The following is a 17,113-nucleotide window of genomic DNA, read 5'->3' as shown; positions in this document are numbered from 1 at the left end:
TGTGAGTAAAATTTAGAAGAGCATCTGTGCTGACAGCTTCCACATTATTATCTGATCTTTTCTAGCTCCACTTCCATAGCAATAATTTTTCAGGCTGAAAGCAATGAATAGATAAGACAATAAAGGAATTCTGTTGTAAAAAAAAATAAAAAATAATAATAAAAAAAGACTCAGATTTTGCGATTTTGTTTGGAAGATAGACTAGAGCTGAACAGCTTATAGGCATGTTTTAGGACAGTTGTACTTTGTTCAGGCAGGAGCAGAGGTTGTTTTTGACAGAAAGTTGTTCCATGTTGCTGGATGTTTGGCTGCTTTAAGTTGACTTAATTATCTTGTTTTTCAAGTGCTAGATTAGTTTTACATGCTTTTACCAATGATAACTCTCTCATTTTATTTTCTTCAAATAATAGGTGAAAATTTCTTCAGCATTTGAACCTGTAAATAATGATTGCGTCTTAAAAATGTGCTTCTTACTAAGCATAGTACTGTACTTGGTGTGTTGTGAGTTTATCTGAGTAGATTTCATTCTGTTTCACTTACTGTTGTTCCTTTAGCAAATGTAGCATTGTGGCATCCCTCAGTGCCCAAGAGATCTGCCCAGCTCTTCTCTCAGGACATTGATGTCTGCTTCCAAGTCTCTATCTTACAAAATAGATTTACAGGCAAAGGCATCTCCCTGTTTGAGTGTCCTTTCCAAAACATCATTCTTGCATTAATTATCCCTCCACAGCTGACCTCAAGACTGATCTTTAATGGTTACAAGAAGAAATATTGTTGTTAGAACTGAGAAACCACTTACTTGTTTGTGTCCAGATTTGTCACTGACAAATTAAAGCAGGACTATCTCTAGTATTAGCTCATCAGTTTGGCTTAGTTTCGTTTTGTGAGCTGGTTGGTGATTTCTTTCTGAATGAGGTGACTTTTTTCAGGCTTTCTTAGTAAAAAGTGAAGGTATTTGTTTCCACTGATTATTAATTTCATTTTAAATTTAAATGTATTTGTTTTGTATGAAATATTTGCACATACTCTTCAATACATGTAGTACCAGGAACAGATCATTTTGAAGCATGACACCTTTCTGCTGAATTCTCCAGGAATCTTTTATCAGGTGACTGACACGTCCTTAATCTGATGCTCAGACTTGTCAATTGAATCAATAGTATGCTAGATAGGCTGGATTCAGAATGAAAGGCTGTTGCGATAGAAGGTATTCGAAATATAAATTCAGATCTTATGACCAGCCACAAACTCCAGGAGCACTTGTTTTTCATTTATTTCTCTCTTTTTTGGTCTGTAAACAGTAGGTTAAATTGTTGATGAAAGAGAATTAGATGAATCACTCTCAGGACAAAATGGCATGTGTAAACCACACAAGAAAATTCTGAAGTTTTTCAAAAATCAATAGCATTTCTTAAAATATAAATTCAATTTATCTATTAAAATTGTCTTTTTGGTTTCTTTGTAGATCTATTTCAAATACTTAAATTTTTATTAATGAAGAACGTTACCCATTTTTATTAGAGAAATTATTGCTATTGAAATATAAAGTATTTTATGTTATTATTAACAAATACATAGTATATATGTATTTATGTATATATAGTATATATGTAGTCTTCTGATAGAAATATTTAAATATAGGTCTACATATGCATAGAACGTGGTTTTTTTCATGTTCCACAACTATGGTGCAGATTTAAGAACACTTGAAATAAAACCAAGTTTGACCTATTGTTTTATCTGCTTGCGCTTCGAGCAGAGAGAAATAAATGCAGTACTTTTGTGAATGTTAAGATGAAGTCTGAGTAGTTTACTAAGGCTTTGATTTATTTCCCAGTACTGTGAGTAGATTTTGACTTCTTTTTTATTCTCACACTTCCCTGTAGTATATCTAGACACTGTGAAATATCATAATGTGTTTATTTATAATCACAATAATTATTTCAAGCAAGGGATAAGCTTATGCTGTTAAAGGTTATTTACTGTATGAGTCTTCAACTTCTGTAATAATCCTGGAAATTTCACTGCATCTGGAGACTATTTGTTAAAACAGAAAATTTGGTATGGAGTTTTTTAATAATTTCACATAATGGCTTGTTAAAGAACTTAAGATATCTGATAGAGTTTTGTCCTCTTAAACTATGTGCTTATACAGTTTTTTTGTATAGGCATCCATTGTCTAGTGAAAATGCTTTCAAAGAACCATCCTAACTTGTCTTGCATCTCTAGGAGAAGAACTGGCAGTTCAAGGGATATTCGGTAATGTACATCTAAATAATCAGTAACAGACATTTGCAAAACATCAGTAGTTATCCAGAATATACAGGCAATTACTGGAAATGGAAAGAATGTTACAAATAAGGATATCAGTCAGAACTTTACTAGGATTGGAAGAGAATGTGAATATAGGAAAAAGCAGTTTTGAAAGAGAAGATTACTTTATCACAGAGTTGTATTAGCCTTTTAAAACTACTCCTACTTCAATACAGTTTAACTTAAAGCCATTAAGATGAAGAAAGTGAATGTTACAAATATTTTCCAATACTCCTTTTTTGGAGAAGGAGATCAGTCCTAACAAATCTTTCAGTCACTGTACAATTTCTATTTTATTTTATTTTATTTTATTTTTTTATAAACTTGGTTGTAGAGTATTCTCAAAGTGGGCAGTGATGCTGTAAATATGGATGATGTGTGTCAGGTTTTTTCATGAATCCCCAGAGACTGTCTTTTGGGTATTTGCGCTGAGTGTCTTCACTGTAGGAAAACAAGTCAGTAACAGTAGAACTGAGATCAACTGGAAATTAGAGTGCTTCTTGCATTTTCATACTTGAAGTATTTTTTAAATGAAAATGACTGATTTCTATAGGCAGACTATAAAATTCAAGAGCTGAAGAGCTGAAAACACTACACAGATAAAGCAAGTACAGGCCATGGAGAAATGAGTTCAAGGACTGTAAGATGTAAGCACCTATTTTCTTTTAACTTATTCTGGGAAACAGTTTTATCTTAGTTTTTACAACACTGGTCAGTTTTTGTCTCTGTTGTATTCTTTGACTGTATGCCAGGTGATAGTTTTGTCCATTCCTATGGAAACCAAAATACTGAAGGCAATCTTGCAAGAGGCTTTAGGAAGAAGTACTCGAAGTTCAGACACTGCCTTGCTTTCAGTCAAAACATCTGATACAACTGGTCTCAATTCCTACTGTTGGCAGGTGTATTGCCTAAGATGCTTTGCCAGATGGACGGACGTGACCAACTTGGGAAGTGGTAAATAAGGTTTTCAGCTATGCAGAATGTTTTTACTTGTGAAACTAGGATGCTGCTAACAACGTTGCTAAAAGATACTTTGTGAGATTAAACCTAGTGTCAAATTTGGTAGTGTTTTTGCCATAGTTAACTTGAAAGAACTATTTCACATATGTAAATCTGCTGGCAGTTTGCTGCACAGAAGACATCACAGCATCCTTGCCTTTCCAGACATCCATACTTTAAATTTATGAAATCCTTTAAATTATTCAACCTCTCAGTTGGTGCAAATAGGGATGTATTTTTGTACCTTCCATGTTTTAATGAAGAATGATTAGTCTCAGATATTAAGAACTATTGCTAAAATAGATAAAATAGCATAAGGCCACAATTATGCACAGAGAGCTGGAACGCTTCTGTGAAGAAATGCTGAGAGAGCTGGCCTTGCTTAGCCTGGAGAAGGCTCTGGGGAGGCCTCGTTGTGGTCTTCCAGTACCTAAAGGAACCTACAAGAAAGTTGAGGAGAGACTGTTCATCACAGCGTATAATGATAGGACAGTGGGTAATGGTTTTAAGCTAAAAGAAAAGCAGATGGATTCTCCATCCTTGAAGATGTTCACGGCTGGGTTGGATGGGGCTTTGGGCAACCTGGACTAAAAGGAGGTGTTCCAGCCTATGAGGGGGTGGGGGTGCTTTAATTAGATGTTTAAAAGTCCCTTCCAACTCAAACCAGTCTATGATTCTATGTTCCCGATTCCTTCCTTATTCATAGTTTACATATCAAAATCATATTTATTGTTGAAGACATGAAGCAAAAAAAAAAATTATTAGGAGCTTGTCTGTGATTCTAATTTTGTGTATTCTTGATACATAGCAATTAAAATTTATATCAAAATGTATTTGCATTTTAACATACTAAAAATGTGTAAGCTTTTTTGCTCAATTAATAGTATTATATGTGTTAAACTTACATGGCGGCATAATATGTCATCACTGGAGAGACAGCCTGCCACTTTGATGGTGACTTTACTCACTTACCTAGAAATTGAGATTCTGCGGAGCTGTATTGATTGCACTCTTCCCCAGAACTGTTCAAAAATTAAAATGAGCAGAAGCATTCAAGAGTGTCAGAATGGTGCAGTCATATATACAGTGCTAATAGTTATTCTAACCAGACATTCTTAATTCAGCTTCAGAGTACTAGAAATAAAGAAGTTTCACTATTTCATACTTTTTTAAACAATTATTTTTTAATTCAAAGCACACATTTTCTTAATTTTTAACTCTAAATAATTATTTGAAATTTAATTAACATTTTCACTTGCCAGCCTATATTTTAATAACTTTTCTGAAGAATTCTTGTCAGATTTCTGGCAGTTAGCTGATAATATAAGCGTATCAAAAGGCATCTTTTGATATTTTAATTTCTTGTTCTTCTGGAACAATATTCTGTTTATATATACACGTGTATATATATATAATTAGAAATATGATAGTCACAGCTAAGTTCCCTGAAAAGCTACTAAAACTGACAGGTGTTGATGACAGAAAGTCCATCATATGCTCCATGTCATTCTAAGTCATTGTGGAAACATACTTCTCAAAAGGATGCTGATAGATGAAACAATCTCAAAAGAAAGTGTTAACTAGCATCTGCATAGTCTTTTTTTCTTTCCAAATACATTAGGATTCTTGGATTTTGAAAATACGTGATGAAGTTGTTATGCGGAGTGAAGCATTCTTTCTTCTGCACTTACTTGCTGGGAAGAAAAAGCAAGTTTAAGTATGCATGTTTATTTATGTAGTAAGATTATCTTCTGTAAGACCAGGTAGGTCGAAGACAGCTGTTTCTACACTGTCTGTGAACATGAGCAAAATAACTTCAGTTGCAGTTTTTGTTTTAAAAGAGGATGTATATTATGGCTTCAGCAATTTAGGAGTTCAAGTTCTTTGATACTCACTGCTTCTTGAAAGCTTCTGATAGTGAAGAGCATTTCTCAACTTCAGCTATAGGATCTGTGCTAGTCTGTTGGCAAAGCATGCAAAAGTGGTGCAAATTGACTGCTATATTCTGGTTAGATTTTAAGCTAAAATCTGGAAAGTTTCTGTGTTTTTCGTCTTTTGCCCCATTAAGTATCTGAGTGCACAACACAGTTCAGTATTTGTCACCATGTAGATATATACTGATTTTAGAGACTTGCGTGTCACTACTGAAATTATAGATAGCTTTGCGTTTGACATAACAAAGATTGTATCTTAACTCCATTATAAATCTTGATTACTTTTAAGGAGTCTTGGGTTTAAAAAGCTTAATATCTAATCTGACTTTTTATCATCTTAAAAAATCAAATAATGTATTTGAGGCAGAAATAATGGATTTGAGGCTTTTCTTTGGAAAAGCAGGTAAGTGGCCAGGCGTGCTGAATTTCCATGTATGCTTCCAACTATGGTTCTGTCCCAGACAGGATCTAAATCAGATAAACTGTGTATGTAAGTGAACATGTAGGCAATAAACTGTGATGCAATTGTTTTCCTACTCTCAGGCTGTTTTATATTTAGTTATATTGTCTTGATTATGATGTACTAGTTTAAAAAGGAAAATTAAAGCACTATTAATATACTGTAAAAGTATAATCGCTACCCATATTATGACTGGTGTGGTATTAGAAAAACAGATTTGTTGTAAGTTTGCAATAAACAATAATAACTTAGTAGTTTTGTGGTTGTTTGTTTCCAGAAAGAGTAAAAATAAGTGAATTATATTCCTCTGAAGAGGAGTTATTGATTATTAAATAGTTTTTCTTTTTATGAAAGAATATAGAGAAAATAGTAAAAAAAAAACAAACACATTTTTCATAAGTGCTACTTAATAATGTATTTCTAAAATCAAAATTTAGTAAGCTAATACATTATTGAACGATGTATAATTATCAGATATCCTAAATCCCTTCTGTCACAGATAATCAGTTTGCTGTGTCATTATTCCCTCTGTGTTCTCTCAAAATGCACTCCTTTTAAACAACCAGACCTTTGCTCTCCCTATTTTGTGGTGACTTTCGTTTTTCCGTTTGTCTGCAATGTTCTGTGTGCTCACTGTGTAGGCTTAGTTATGGCCATTTGTTGTGTCAGGAGCTCTTATCAGTAGTTAATGTCTGATGTTAGTAAGTCTCATTTTAACAGCACAGAAGCAGCAAGGGACAAAATGAAAAATACTTTTAGTTGATTAAACATTCTTCAGGAATCATGAAAGTTTGGGTTTTGGAGTCCTTTGTTTGGAAAACAGGCGAGTAATGTCTTATATAGAGAGAAAAGTAACAGAGAAAAGTAGTTTATTTGACCTCAGTAACATGCAAGGATTTACAGTAAGTTTCTAAGAGATAGATATGTAAATGTAAATAGAAAACAGTGTAAGATGTACGCTACTTTATTGAACGTTCTTTGAGACTAACCTGACATTTTGCTAACTGATTTTCTAGAGGTAAATTCAACGGATAGCCTTTGTTAGGCCTGTAAAAAAGCGTTAAGTCTCGTGCTAGGTGGAAAATTGCAGTTAAATGGAAAATTAGGACACTAAAAGCATGGTAAATAATTTGATAATAAGCTGAAAGCAAGTACTGTTGAAATATGCGCTATGAGATAGGAAGGAATATATTAGAATTCCTCAACAGATGCACTTGAATCTAGTATTAGTCAATATTTTTAATTAAGAAACTTGGCATCACAAGTAGTACTTTTTTGAAGGACAAGATAAGGCATTATTATCAGTTGAGGACAGGATTTGCGTGTTCAGAATACTAGAAGTAGGAGAGAATACTAAAATAGAAGAAATAGGAGAATACCAAAATAGGCAGAAGATGTGATGGTGTGTAATGCAGTTTCACATGCACGGAAACAGGACAATTTATTCTGTACCCTGGGAATATTTAATTTTGAAATGACTACAAAAGGACGTCAGTATTACATTACCAATGTTTATTGAGAATGTAAATTAAAAAATATATATATATCCATTCACAACTCTGTATCTTTCCACTATTGTTTGATATCATAACGTAGGAAACAAAAACGAAAACGTAAGAATCTGCTACATTCTTTTTGAGTATTGAAATATTTTCACAGCTATATTTTTATGATAGTGTTCTATATGTTAGGTTGGTTGGCCTATTGTGCTACTGGAATGCCAGGTACTAGAATGGATAATGCTATGTAAATCTTCTCAATAGTAATACCAAAATAATGATTGTTCTAAGTGTTGCCGTACTACTGAGCTGCTTTGAACTGCGTGTTTTGGGGGCTGAAACCTGGACCAGAAGGGCCTCAGATGTTAGTGTGGCTTCATGATGTTACTGAGATTTTTTTCTTTACCTATACCTGTGTGCCCGTGTTGGGTTCAGTTGTGTATCAGGTATTCCGTCAATCCAGTACTTCACCGGGAAGAGAAGGAAGAGAACTGCAAGTAAGTATTGTAAAAGGTCATTGTTGTTACATTGTTGTCATCTCTGGTAATGTTTTTTGTGGGTTTTTGTTTGTTTGTTTGTTTGTTTTGTTTTGTTTTTAATCATAAACTGTTTGGAAGAAACAATGTTTCATGTTTCAGAATGAGGGGATTTACTGCAGATTCATTTCCTAAGGAGGGGCATTTGTTGCTGGCTAAGCATGCAACAGAGTAATGTAGTAGTAACTGGTAGAAAAATGGTAACAGCAAAGATAAAATAGAGTACAGGGAAAGAAACTAGTAATGAAAATGCATGTTTCCTTAGTTATAACTCTAATAATAATACGTTCCCTTAGTTTTATGTGTTTTTTTAACTTTCAGTCTTCTTAGCCACTCAATTCATTCTGAAAGCGCAGTATATTTGTAAATCTTTCAATAAGTATCCATCAACAAAAGAAAATCATGTTTGTTTTTTTTTTCATATGTGTGCATGGACATTGATTAGGAAATAATGAAAACAAAACAAATGTGTTATCCTCTGTGATAGAGAATAGCAGCTCTATTTCTTCCAAGTCTAATATTCTCTCAAGTTATTTAATGTTGTCTTTCCCCAATATAATTGCCAACCACAGCATGATACACTGCATTTTTTTGGTAGTTTTTTTCCTTTTTTAATGAGTTTTACAAATTCTTCTTATGTTTACCTGTAAAATACGATGGTAATAATGGAAAATTTTCTTGTCCCTAACTCATCCTCAAATTTATTATTAGTTCATATTGTATGTGTTCTGCATGGATTAGTAGCTGTGCAAATGTTTTCCTGTTCTGCAGCTGTATGTCAGTGCATGCCTTGGTGCATGTCTGTGTGTTAAAATGATAGAATGCTAACGTTATGCTTCCTGTGATATCGAGCAGAAAAAAGAGAATTAGTCACTCGCTACTTGCTGACCTTGCTGTGAATGCTGTTGACTGTCTCTGGCAACAGAAGTTTGCATTTGCACACGGGTTTGTAGTGGAATTTTTGGCAGAAGTAGGGCTTTCACTGAAGAGCAGGGGTCAGTGACAACAAACTGTGGAAGGAGAAAAAAGTTATTTTGGCTGAGCATATTCATGATATGTTTTCCCTGGTTTTTATTTTGAAATAAAATAGCTTAACAGGAATAAAATAGTCACATATATTTGTTTTAGGCATACTTGATCAAATCCACTCTGCTCAAATAGAGCTCAAGTCTATTAGACAAAGACCAGAACGGTAACGTGTGAAATTTGCCCTTCCACTCTTTAAGGCTGCTATACCACTTTTTGAAAGAGGAAACAGAAATATTTGTACACCCTGGCACTGGATACTGTGGGCATCTCTGGGATTCATCTCTACAAATTGATTCACAATCTGAGTCTTAGGATATACAGAAGTACTTCCATTCCTTACAATTGCTTCCACTTGTCCACATGGCTACATTTTGTTGTTCCCATTGTTGGTTGTTTTGTTTTTTTTTTTCCCCCAGGGAAATGTAAAGGGACTAAGTTAGCATACAGAATTTGTGAAAGTATTATAACAGACTGGAACATGTTAATTTGCAGGTTGTTCCATAAGCAGAAGAATACAAAGATATGACTTCTGTTGGTCTGTGTGTCACCTTTCCTGCGTATGTTGTCTATTAAAGCTTGATCAAGTACTGCAGCTTATCCCTGAGTGGGTGGAATTAGCACTATTTCTCTCCTTTCCTGAACATTCTCTTTTCATTGTATTTTTGGTTAATTAATATTTTAATTGTTAGTATATGAAGCTGACAAAACTTAGTATTTTGGGGAACACAGAGAAACAGTTCACTCCTTTCTCTTTAGGTAAGTTGTTGAAAGAATGGAGATGTTTAAAACGCTCACGCAAGTTTTTCTAACTTCAAATATTTTGCTTTATTGAGTTACTATTCCAGATCTCTTTTGCTGATCCTCCACTGAAATTTAACTGCTGAGAGCAATTTCAGAAAAAAACCAGTGTGCTTGGTACTGAAGTGAAAGCATCAAAATATCTTATGTAGCATTTCAGTTATGTGGGAGATAACCTTCAAGTAGGGACAGAAGCAAATCAAGGCTCAGTTTGCAACAATTTCTTAATGATTGCATGATAATATTTTTAATTTTTGAAAGGTTTCCTTGATGACTTGAGAAGAGAAATAAATTGGTTTTTTTTGGAGGAGGAATCCACCCTGTTATTAGGCACAGGAGTATTTCTATGTTATTTCCTTTGAAAACGTGTTAAGTCCAGAGTGTTAAGTATTTGAAATGAATGTTACAAGGCTACTTGTACCATCCATTCATCATGCACGCAGTAGATCAAAACTCACATACAGATCTCTGTTTAAAATCGTAAGAAACGATTTTTTTTTTTACTCATTCAGATGAGCTCATTTTCTCTTTCTAAATCATTTCATGTTATTTTTCTTATTCTCATTTTGAAAATTGTACTCTTTCTTATATTTAGTTTTATTCCCTATCTGATATCTGTCCGTCTGCTGAAGCCATATCTAATGGTTTTATTTCAGTTGTTACATGGTGAGCCAGGTCTTACACTCTACTACAAGAAGATATGAACTTAACATTTTGGTTTCTTAAAAATCTTTTTTATGGGTTTCCAAATCTCAGAGGTGTTGTTTATTGTAATAGAGGTGTACTGTTGTTGTGATGCAACAGTAAATATATCAAAACAGTACTGTCATTTTGTTTTATAAATTGAAATTTCTCCCAATTTTCCTTACCCAGGGAAATTATCGCTTCATGAAACTTTTACTGGCTCGTAGAGGGAACTGGATGCAGAAGGATTTAGAGGGTATGACACCGTTACATTTAACTACACGTCACAAAAGCCCCAAATGTTTAGCTTTGCTGCTAAAACACATGGCACCTGGAGAAGTGGATACCCAGGACAGAAACAAGGTAAAAAGTATTACTTATTTTAAGACAATGTAGCGGGTTTAGAAATTGAAGTTGCAAAAAACAGTTGTGTGGGAAAAATTATTTCAGTAGTTTAACAAAATTTTTCTGATTTTTTGAATTAGCAACAATCAGGGATATTATAGTGATCACCATTAACAATATTAACATTTTCCCAATGATAATGTAAAATTTAATTGTAGCTAGTTCACTGACACTTGTGTTCAGAGTACTTAAACTAATAGAGGAATGGAGACTTTGTAAGCATTCAGAAGAAAAGCTGTTTTTCTACAATTTGTAAATGATCTTGGAACTCATGCAAAAAATCTTCCCATTAGGCACTGATCTACCGTTGATTCAAATGTCAGTGCTCCAATCAAGTACTTGTATCACTTCATGATTAACATACCAATTTGGCAAGACTGGCTTTAGTGAGCATCGTCATATCATCATTCGTATCTCATGTAGTTTGTTTTTATTGTATCGAAAGAAAACTGGGTTTTCTAGCGGTTTCATTGTGTAAACTCTAAAATCCTTATCTAATTCTATCATCAGGGAAGCAGAATAAGACATCTGCAGGCTCTCTTTCCAACAAATGAATCTCCTGTCTTCTCCAGACAATAGAGTTGAAGCAGCCTGTGCCCTAGCAATCAGCTGTTTGCCTTCCAGGGTGTTCTAATATGTATCGTGGAAACCCTGGCTGTAATTACAGCATTCAGTCTGGAGAGGTCATGCTGATTCCTGACCACGATAATTAATTAACAAAAGCATCTGGAAACCAGCCAAAACCTTTTAGGGACCTTGCTTTTTGTTCAACAGATTTCCAAAGCAGTATTAAAGCATTGCCAGATTTTCCACAAAACGTAGAGCACTTCTATTCCAGTTCCAGTCATGAGTAGTCAAAGTAGCAAGGATGGAATTCAGGCACTCTTGGGAACAGAGACCAACAGGTTCAGCCCTGGTTGGCACATAGCTTATTCATTTCCCTTACTGCAGCTGTATGCATCAAGATTGTCAAATTTATTTCCTGAAAATGTCAGAGAATAGCTGTATTTTACGTTTATTTCTGTGTAGGTAACTGGTTGAGAAGTAGATTGTGAGAGAAGTCCGTAAGGGAAAGCTGCTCTGGTTTGTTAGCAGTGAAACCTTTTTATGCCCATATGCATTTGTCAGCTTTAGCTTCGCTTAAGAAATGGCGTATGTTAGCTTCTTTCAAACTTCTACTGCAAGAAGTTTTTAATTTCAAATTCTGACAGACTGCAGTGGATTGAACATGCTTTGGTGTTAGGCTATATGTCATTGTATGTGGGGTACTTCTTGCAGCCCCCCTAGTTATGTCTTAGAATGAGCTCTTTTTCAGTGAGCAACTGAGTAAACAAAAAATTTCAATATCATACTATGTTACCATGGTACGAAAATAACAGCCCAAAGCCTAAACAAACACAAAGAATAGGCTCCTTTTGCCTTCTTCCTTTAGAGAGGTGTAAAGGCTAGGATAGTAAATTCACACATTCTGTCTTACTATTAAGGGATGCTAATTTAGACACAAATGTCTTGCAGCAGTTATTTCTCTCCAATTTCAAATCAAAGTGCTATGTAATATTTTGCTGACGTGTGAGGGTAAGGAAAAGAGGGGGAAATAAAATGATTCTGCTTCTTATAACCCGATAGTATTTGGCAATTGGGAGGGATGTGTCTGCTCAGTAGATTACTTATTAATATACTAACATTTGCTTTTGTAATGATGAACGTTGATAGCACATGTGAAAAACACTGAGTGTCAGGTATTAGCAATATGAGCATAAATCTACTTGGTGTTTTATTGGACTGCTGTTGGTCCATATAGATTAGATTCAATCATACTCAGCCTGTGGAATTCTGAGTGATAAAGGACAATGTCAAAACCTTTGTTCAAAACAAATCAGTGTCCAGTGTCAATATTCTGTGCCATCTTGCTCTAGCAGAAAATAATCTTTTGATATGTTTTTCCATTAATTTATATCATTCTGAGAAATATCTGAATTGAAGAAAACCTAACTAATCACTGGAGTTCTGTGTAGTGAAGCTCAGTTATTGAGACCTGCTTCAAGTGATTATTCTAACCTGGACATGATTGCTTAATACCAAGGTCCAGTATTTTCTCTAGGCTGGAAATTGCTGCACCTGATTACATTACCCTATTGGCTGGCTAAGTGCCATGTATAGTATCCTCTTGCCATAGTCAAAGAATCCTCATACAAAGCAATTAGCTTTTTACCAGAAATACTTACATCTCAAGCATAAGAACTTCTCAATGTGGTTTTCATGTAAGATGGTGTGGCTTAGATTTAGGTCAAGCTGTAGTAGCAAAGATCTTTGAGTAATAGCTACTCTTCACTTAAATGAATAGGACTCTTGTTCTTTTTAAAAACCTGTGATTCTGAGTTGTCATTCACCCTAGGTACTGATGTTCCATTTACTGCCAGTCCTTTTTACTGAAGTATAACAAAAGATGGCTTGTTTATTGTTGTTTAAAGCTGATTTTACCCGGGATTAATGCCTATATCTGCATAGAATATCCTCTACCAGACACCAGTATTGAGAGGCTGTTGCATACTTGAAAAACACAGAACTGTTATCTTTACCCTACATTAAGTATTTTTTCAATTTAGCGATTCTTGTGCAAATCATTTAGTAACCTTCCTTCTGTAGTTTCCAGACATCTTGGAATTCAGCTCAGCTCAGAATTCCAAGGTAACTGGGATGGGGTTGTGGCTTATTCACATCCTGCGCGGGAACACAAAGAATTGCAACCTGGATCTGTTCATCCTGGGGAAAAGAAGACTTGAGGGAGGGTGTGATTAATGTTTATAAATATCTGAAGGGAGATGGGAAGCAAGTGGATGAGGCCAGGCTCTTCTCAGTGGTGTGTAACAAAAGGACAAGGAGCAATGGCCTAAAACTCGAATGTAGGAAGTTCTGTACAAACATGGAAGAACTTCTTTGTGGTAAGGGCGGCAGAGCACTGGAGCAGGTTGCCCAGAGAGGTGGTGGAATCTCCTATGGAGGAGACCTGTCTTGGATGCCTACCTTTGCAACCTATTGTAGGGTACTTGCTTTAGCAGGTGGTTGGACTTGATAATCTTTCAAGGACCCTTTCAACCCTTGCAATTCTGTGATTCTCAGGTAATATATTTATGTCAACTGAAAACGCAGTTGCAAATATACAAAAAAAAATACAATTTTTTTTCAGCAATCCTGAGAACTGTTCTCAAATTCTTTTATCAGAATGGAAAGGAAGACTGCGTATTTTTTTGCTGTTCACAGGACTGTGTTTAGCCAGTGGATCAAAATGTACCCTTTTTTATTTGCTATAACTTGAGCAGGCACTGCATGGCACCCTCCCTGTGCCTTGGTTGCAACTCAGTGTTAATAGCTTACTGACACTTGACTGTTGCTGAGCAATGGGTGTGCTCCTGCGACCCGACTAGGCTGCTTGGTGTGGCAGAGCCTCAGCTGGGGCAGATGGTGTGGGGCAGAGCCTGCGTCGCATTGCTAGTTGGGCTGGGCCACATGCGGGTGGTGGGTTGAGCATGCGTGGCCTAGGAGTTCTGCTAGACATCAAGTGGACCATAAGCCAATAGTGCTACCTTGCAGCAAAGAAGGGCAAGCATCATCCTTGGTTGATGCAGGAGAGCTGGGCTAGATGATCTTTAGAGGTCCCTTCTGACCTCAAATATTTTTTTACCCTGTGAAAATATAATTAAATCATATTTCAAGTTCTAACAAATTTTGATTTTCATCTTCTATGTATTCTTTACCATTTTTGTAAAATATGATTATTATGTTCCAGCAAACTGCATTGCATTGGAGTGCCTACTACAATAACCCTGAGCACGTGAAACTTCTTATAAAACATGATTCAAATATTGGAATCCCAGATATTGAAGGAAAAATTCCACTTCACTGGGCAGCAAACAATAAGGATCCTAGTGCAATTCACACAGTGAAATGTATTCTGGTAAGAAAATATGATACCCTTTTGGTATTTATTACTTTTCTGTGATAGAAATATTTATTGTTTTCTTGAAATGTTTCTTTTGAGTCCACCGAAAAGTTAAATCATTTTCTGATACCTAGAAGTTAGTAAGAAACCATCTCAGATATTTTTGCCATATTGAAGGATGTTTCTTCCATGTTCTATAAGTGAATATCTTTGCTCTAAATTGTGTGTAACCTGTATGCTTCTAATCACTTTCATATGTGTAACTATTCATTAAGTTCTCCTACTTAAAATGAACATAACACATTACTCGTCTCAATTGCATGGTGAGTTCTTTGTTGTGTGTCTTGTCGTCATCATTTGAAAGTTTATTTTTTTGTTAACTATTGTAATACCAAATTTTGTCTTTTGAGTTAGAATTCTAGGAAATAGTTGATCAGTGATCAGTCAGCTGTTGGTCAATTCATTTGAGTTTTTTTTCTGTTCATATTTAATAATTCTTCCTTGATATCATATTTTCTTTCTAATTTCATTTCTTTAGTTGACAGCTGTAATGAGTACATTGAAATAATGCCCTTAGCTTGATTTCAACCTTGATTTTTTGTTCCATGTAAATCTCTAAACTTCACTAACCTGAAAGGATACAGAAGTCTCAGTTTAATTTTCACTCAATATAACAATCTCTCTACACCTCTGCCTTTCAGATGTTTTTCAGAAGAACACATTGGTTGTAGGCTAACTATGACTTCTGTGTCTGTTTGATTATATTGCAAGCTGAAAAGTTACCCCTGGCATGTGAAAATATGTGGGTTCTTACCTAAATCACATTGATAATCTTTGCTGAAATGCTTTACAATAAAAATAGTTTTTGAAAAATTCCCAGTGTTTTATTAATGTGATTTCTGTATTACTTTTGTTTATTCAAAATATTTGTAATTTCACTCTAAATTGTTACAAACAAGATTAAACCAATTTTAATTTATATATCCCATCTTATTATTCTGCCACACTAGGAAAATAAATTTGCTGAAAAGTAGGTATAGATTGCTGGATTAAAGTTTAGACTTTCAAATTTTACATGATCAAGAACATGGCGTAGTGGACAACATTGGTGGTAGGTGGGCAGTTGGACTAGTTAATCATTGAGGTCTTTTCCAGCCTTAATGATTCTATGATTCTAAACACAGATTGACCCCAGCCAATTATGTGAGGACCAAGGCCCACACATAAACACTCACTTGCTTCTCTCCTATATGGCAGGGAGGAAATAGGAGGAAGGTGTACTACGAAAATTCAAAAATATTTGTCATTTCTTAAAGGTGTTTTCAAAGTCTCTGTTTAAGTAATCCAGAATCCTAACAGCGTCAAGATTATTTGGTGCTTTTTTTTTTTATTATTATTTGTTTGTTTTCTCCTCTGAGAGCCAAAATGGCATGTTCTTGTGTCCCTCTAGTCTTTTTCTATGCATTTCTGTATGAACCAAATTGTTCATATTGCACTGTTATAACTACGTGTGCTTATTAGTGGGCATAAGATATTACAAGTTTAAATGAAAAAGCAATTTAGCTCCCAGAATATGCTGTAAAAGTTGATGATAAGGAAACATTATTACTGGATAATCTATCTGATGATCGAATTTGTTTTTAAGTATAAAAGTATTTTAAGTATTTTCTTTTTGTGTGCATGCTTCTGAATTTAACCCATTAGTAAAATCTTGTCATGTCTTAGAACTTAAGTGTTTTTCTTACCTATCTTTTTAGATACCTGCTTGGCAGTGTTAAGGCAACAAAACTAAAGCAGAGCTTACAGTCTTGCCCTCCTTTCTTAGTTGCTTTTTATCATATTACCCAGCTCCAAATCTATTGCCCAAGCATTACCCTTGATTCTCTTACTTCGCCAAGCCCGAACATCCAGGTTAACTCTAGACATTCAGCTTCTTTCTTCATGTTGTTTCTAACACATGCATCCATACAGATAAAATTTTTATTATTTTTTGTTTTAACTTACATAATGGTATTTCTAAATTCACCAGAAGAGTTTTGTAGTGACAATAGTGCGAAAGACCTGTGACTCTGACAAAGTCACTGTTGCCCTTCTGTTGTGTTGGCCTTTTTTATTTTTGGTCGTATCCAGCACAGACTTTATGCTTTCTTGATAGAGTGCTGTAAGCTACGTGCTGTTGCTCAGATAGCGCTCAGATATTGATATCTACCACCACTTAACGTGCATTGGTGGCATTTGTTGCTGTTGAACAAGTTATGAAAAATAACACTGCTGTTGTTTCTGTCATGTTATCTTAAATACTGTGGAAGAATTCCACAGAAAATGATTTTTCTTTATCATCCTACTTAGAATTGTTCTATGCTGCTGCACAAAACCTTGTCAGAAGTTAAGCTGCTGGTTTTATTGAGACCACAGTGTGTGATGCTGAAAAATACTGTCTTGGTTTTCTGTGCACTGCCATCTGAATGTGTCCATTTGTTGTCTCCTGTTTTTAAATCCATAAAAGTAAGAATGGT

The 17,113-nt window shown here is 34.9% G+C and overlaps 1 protein-coding gene across 3 annotated transcripts in view; it reads left to right on the top strand.

Annotated features, from left to right (window-relative positions):
- Positions 1 to 17,113, top strand: part of INVS (inversin) — an 82,683-nt gene that overhangs the window by 21,465 nt on the left and 44,105 nt on the right. For 2 of the 3 annotated variants that reach the window (XM_085220620.1, XM_085220621.1), the window contains 2 exons: positions 10,442 to 10,615; positions 14,445 to 14,612. In XM_085220620.1, coding sequence (XP_085076746.1) covers positions 10,442 to 10,615; positions 14,445 to 14,612 — 342 coding nt within the window. Of the gene's footprint in view, positions 1 to 10,441; positions 10,616 to 14,444; positions 14,613 to 17,113 lie in introns of those variants that run through there. The other variant, XM_019613891.3, reaches the window with a different exon arrangement.

Source organism: Meleagris gallopavo, chromosome 3 (genome assembly GCF_905368555.1).
Source record: "Meleagris gallopavo chromosome 3, MGAL_WU_HG_1.1, whole genome shotgun sequence".
Lineage (NCBI taxonomy): Eukaryota > Metazoa > Chordata > Aves > Galliformes > Phasianidae > Meleagris > Meleagris gallopavo.
Note: the sequence above shows the minus strand (reverse complement) of the source record. Positions and strands in the feature narration are given on the sequence as shown.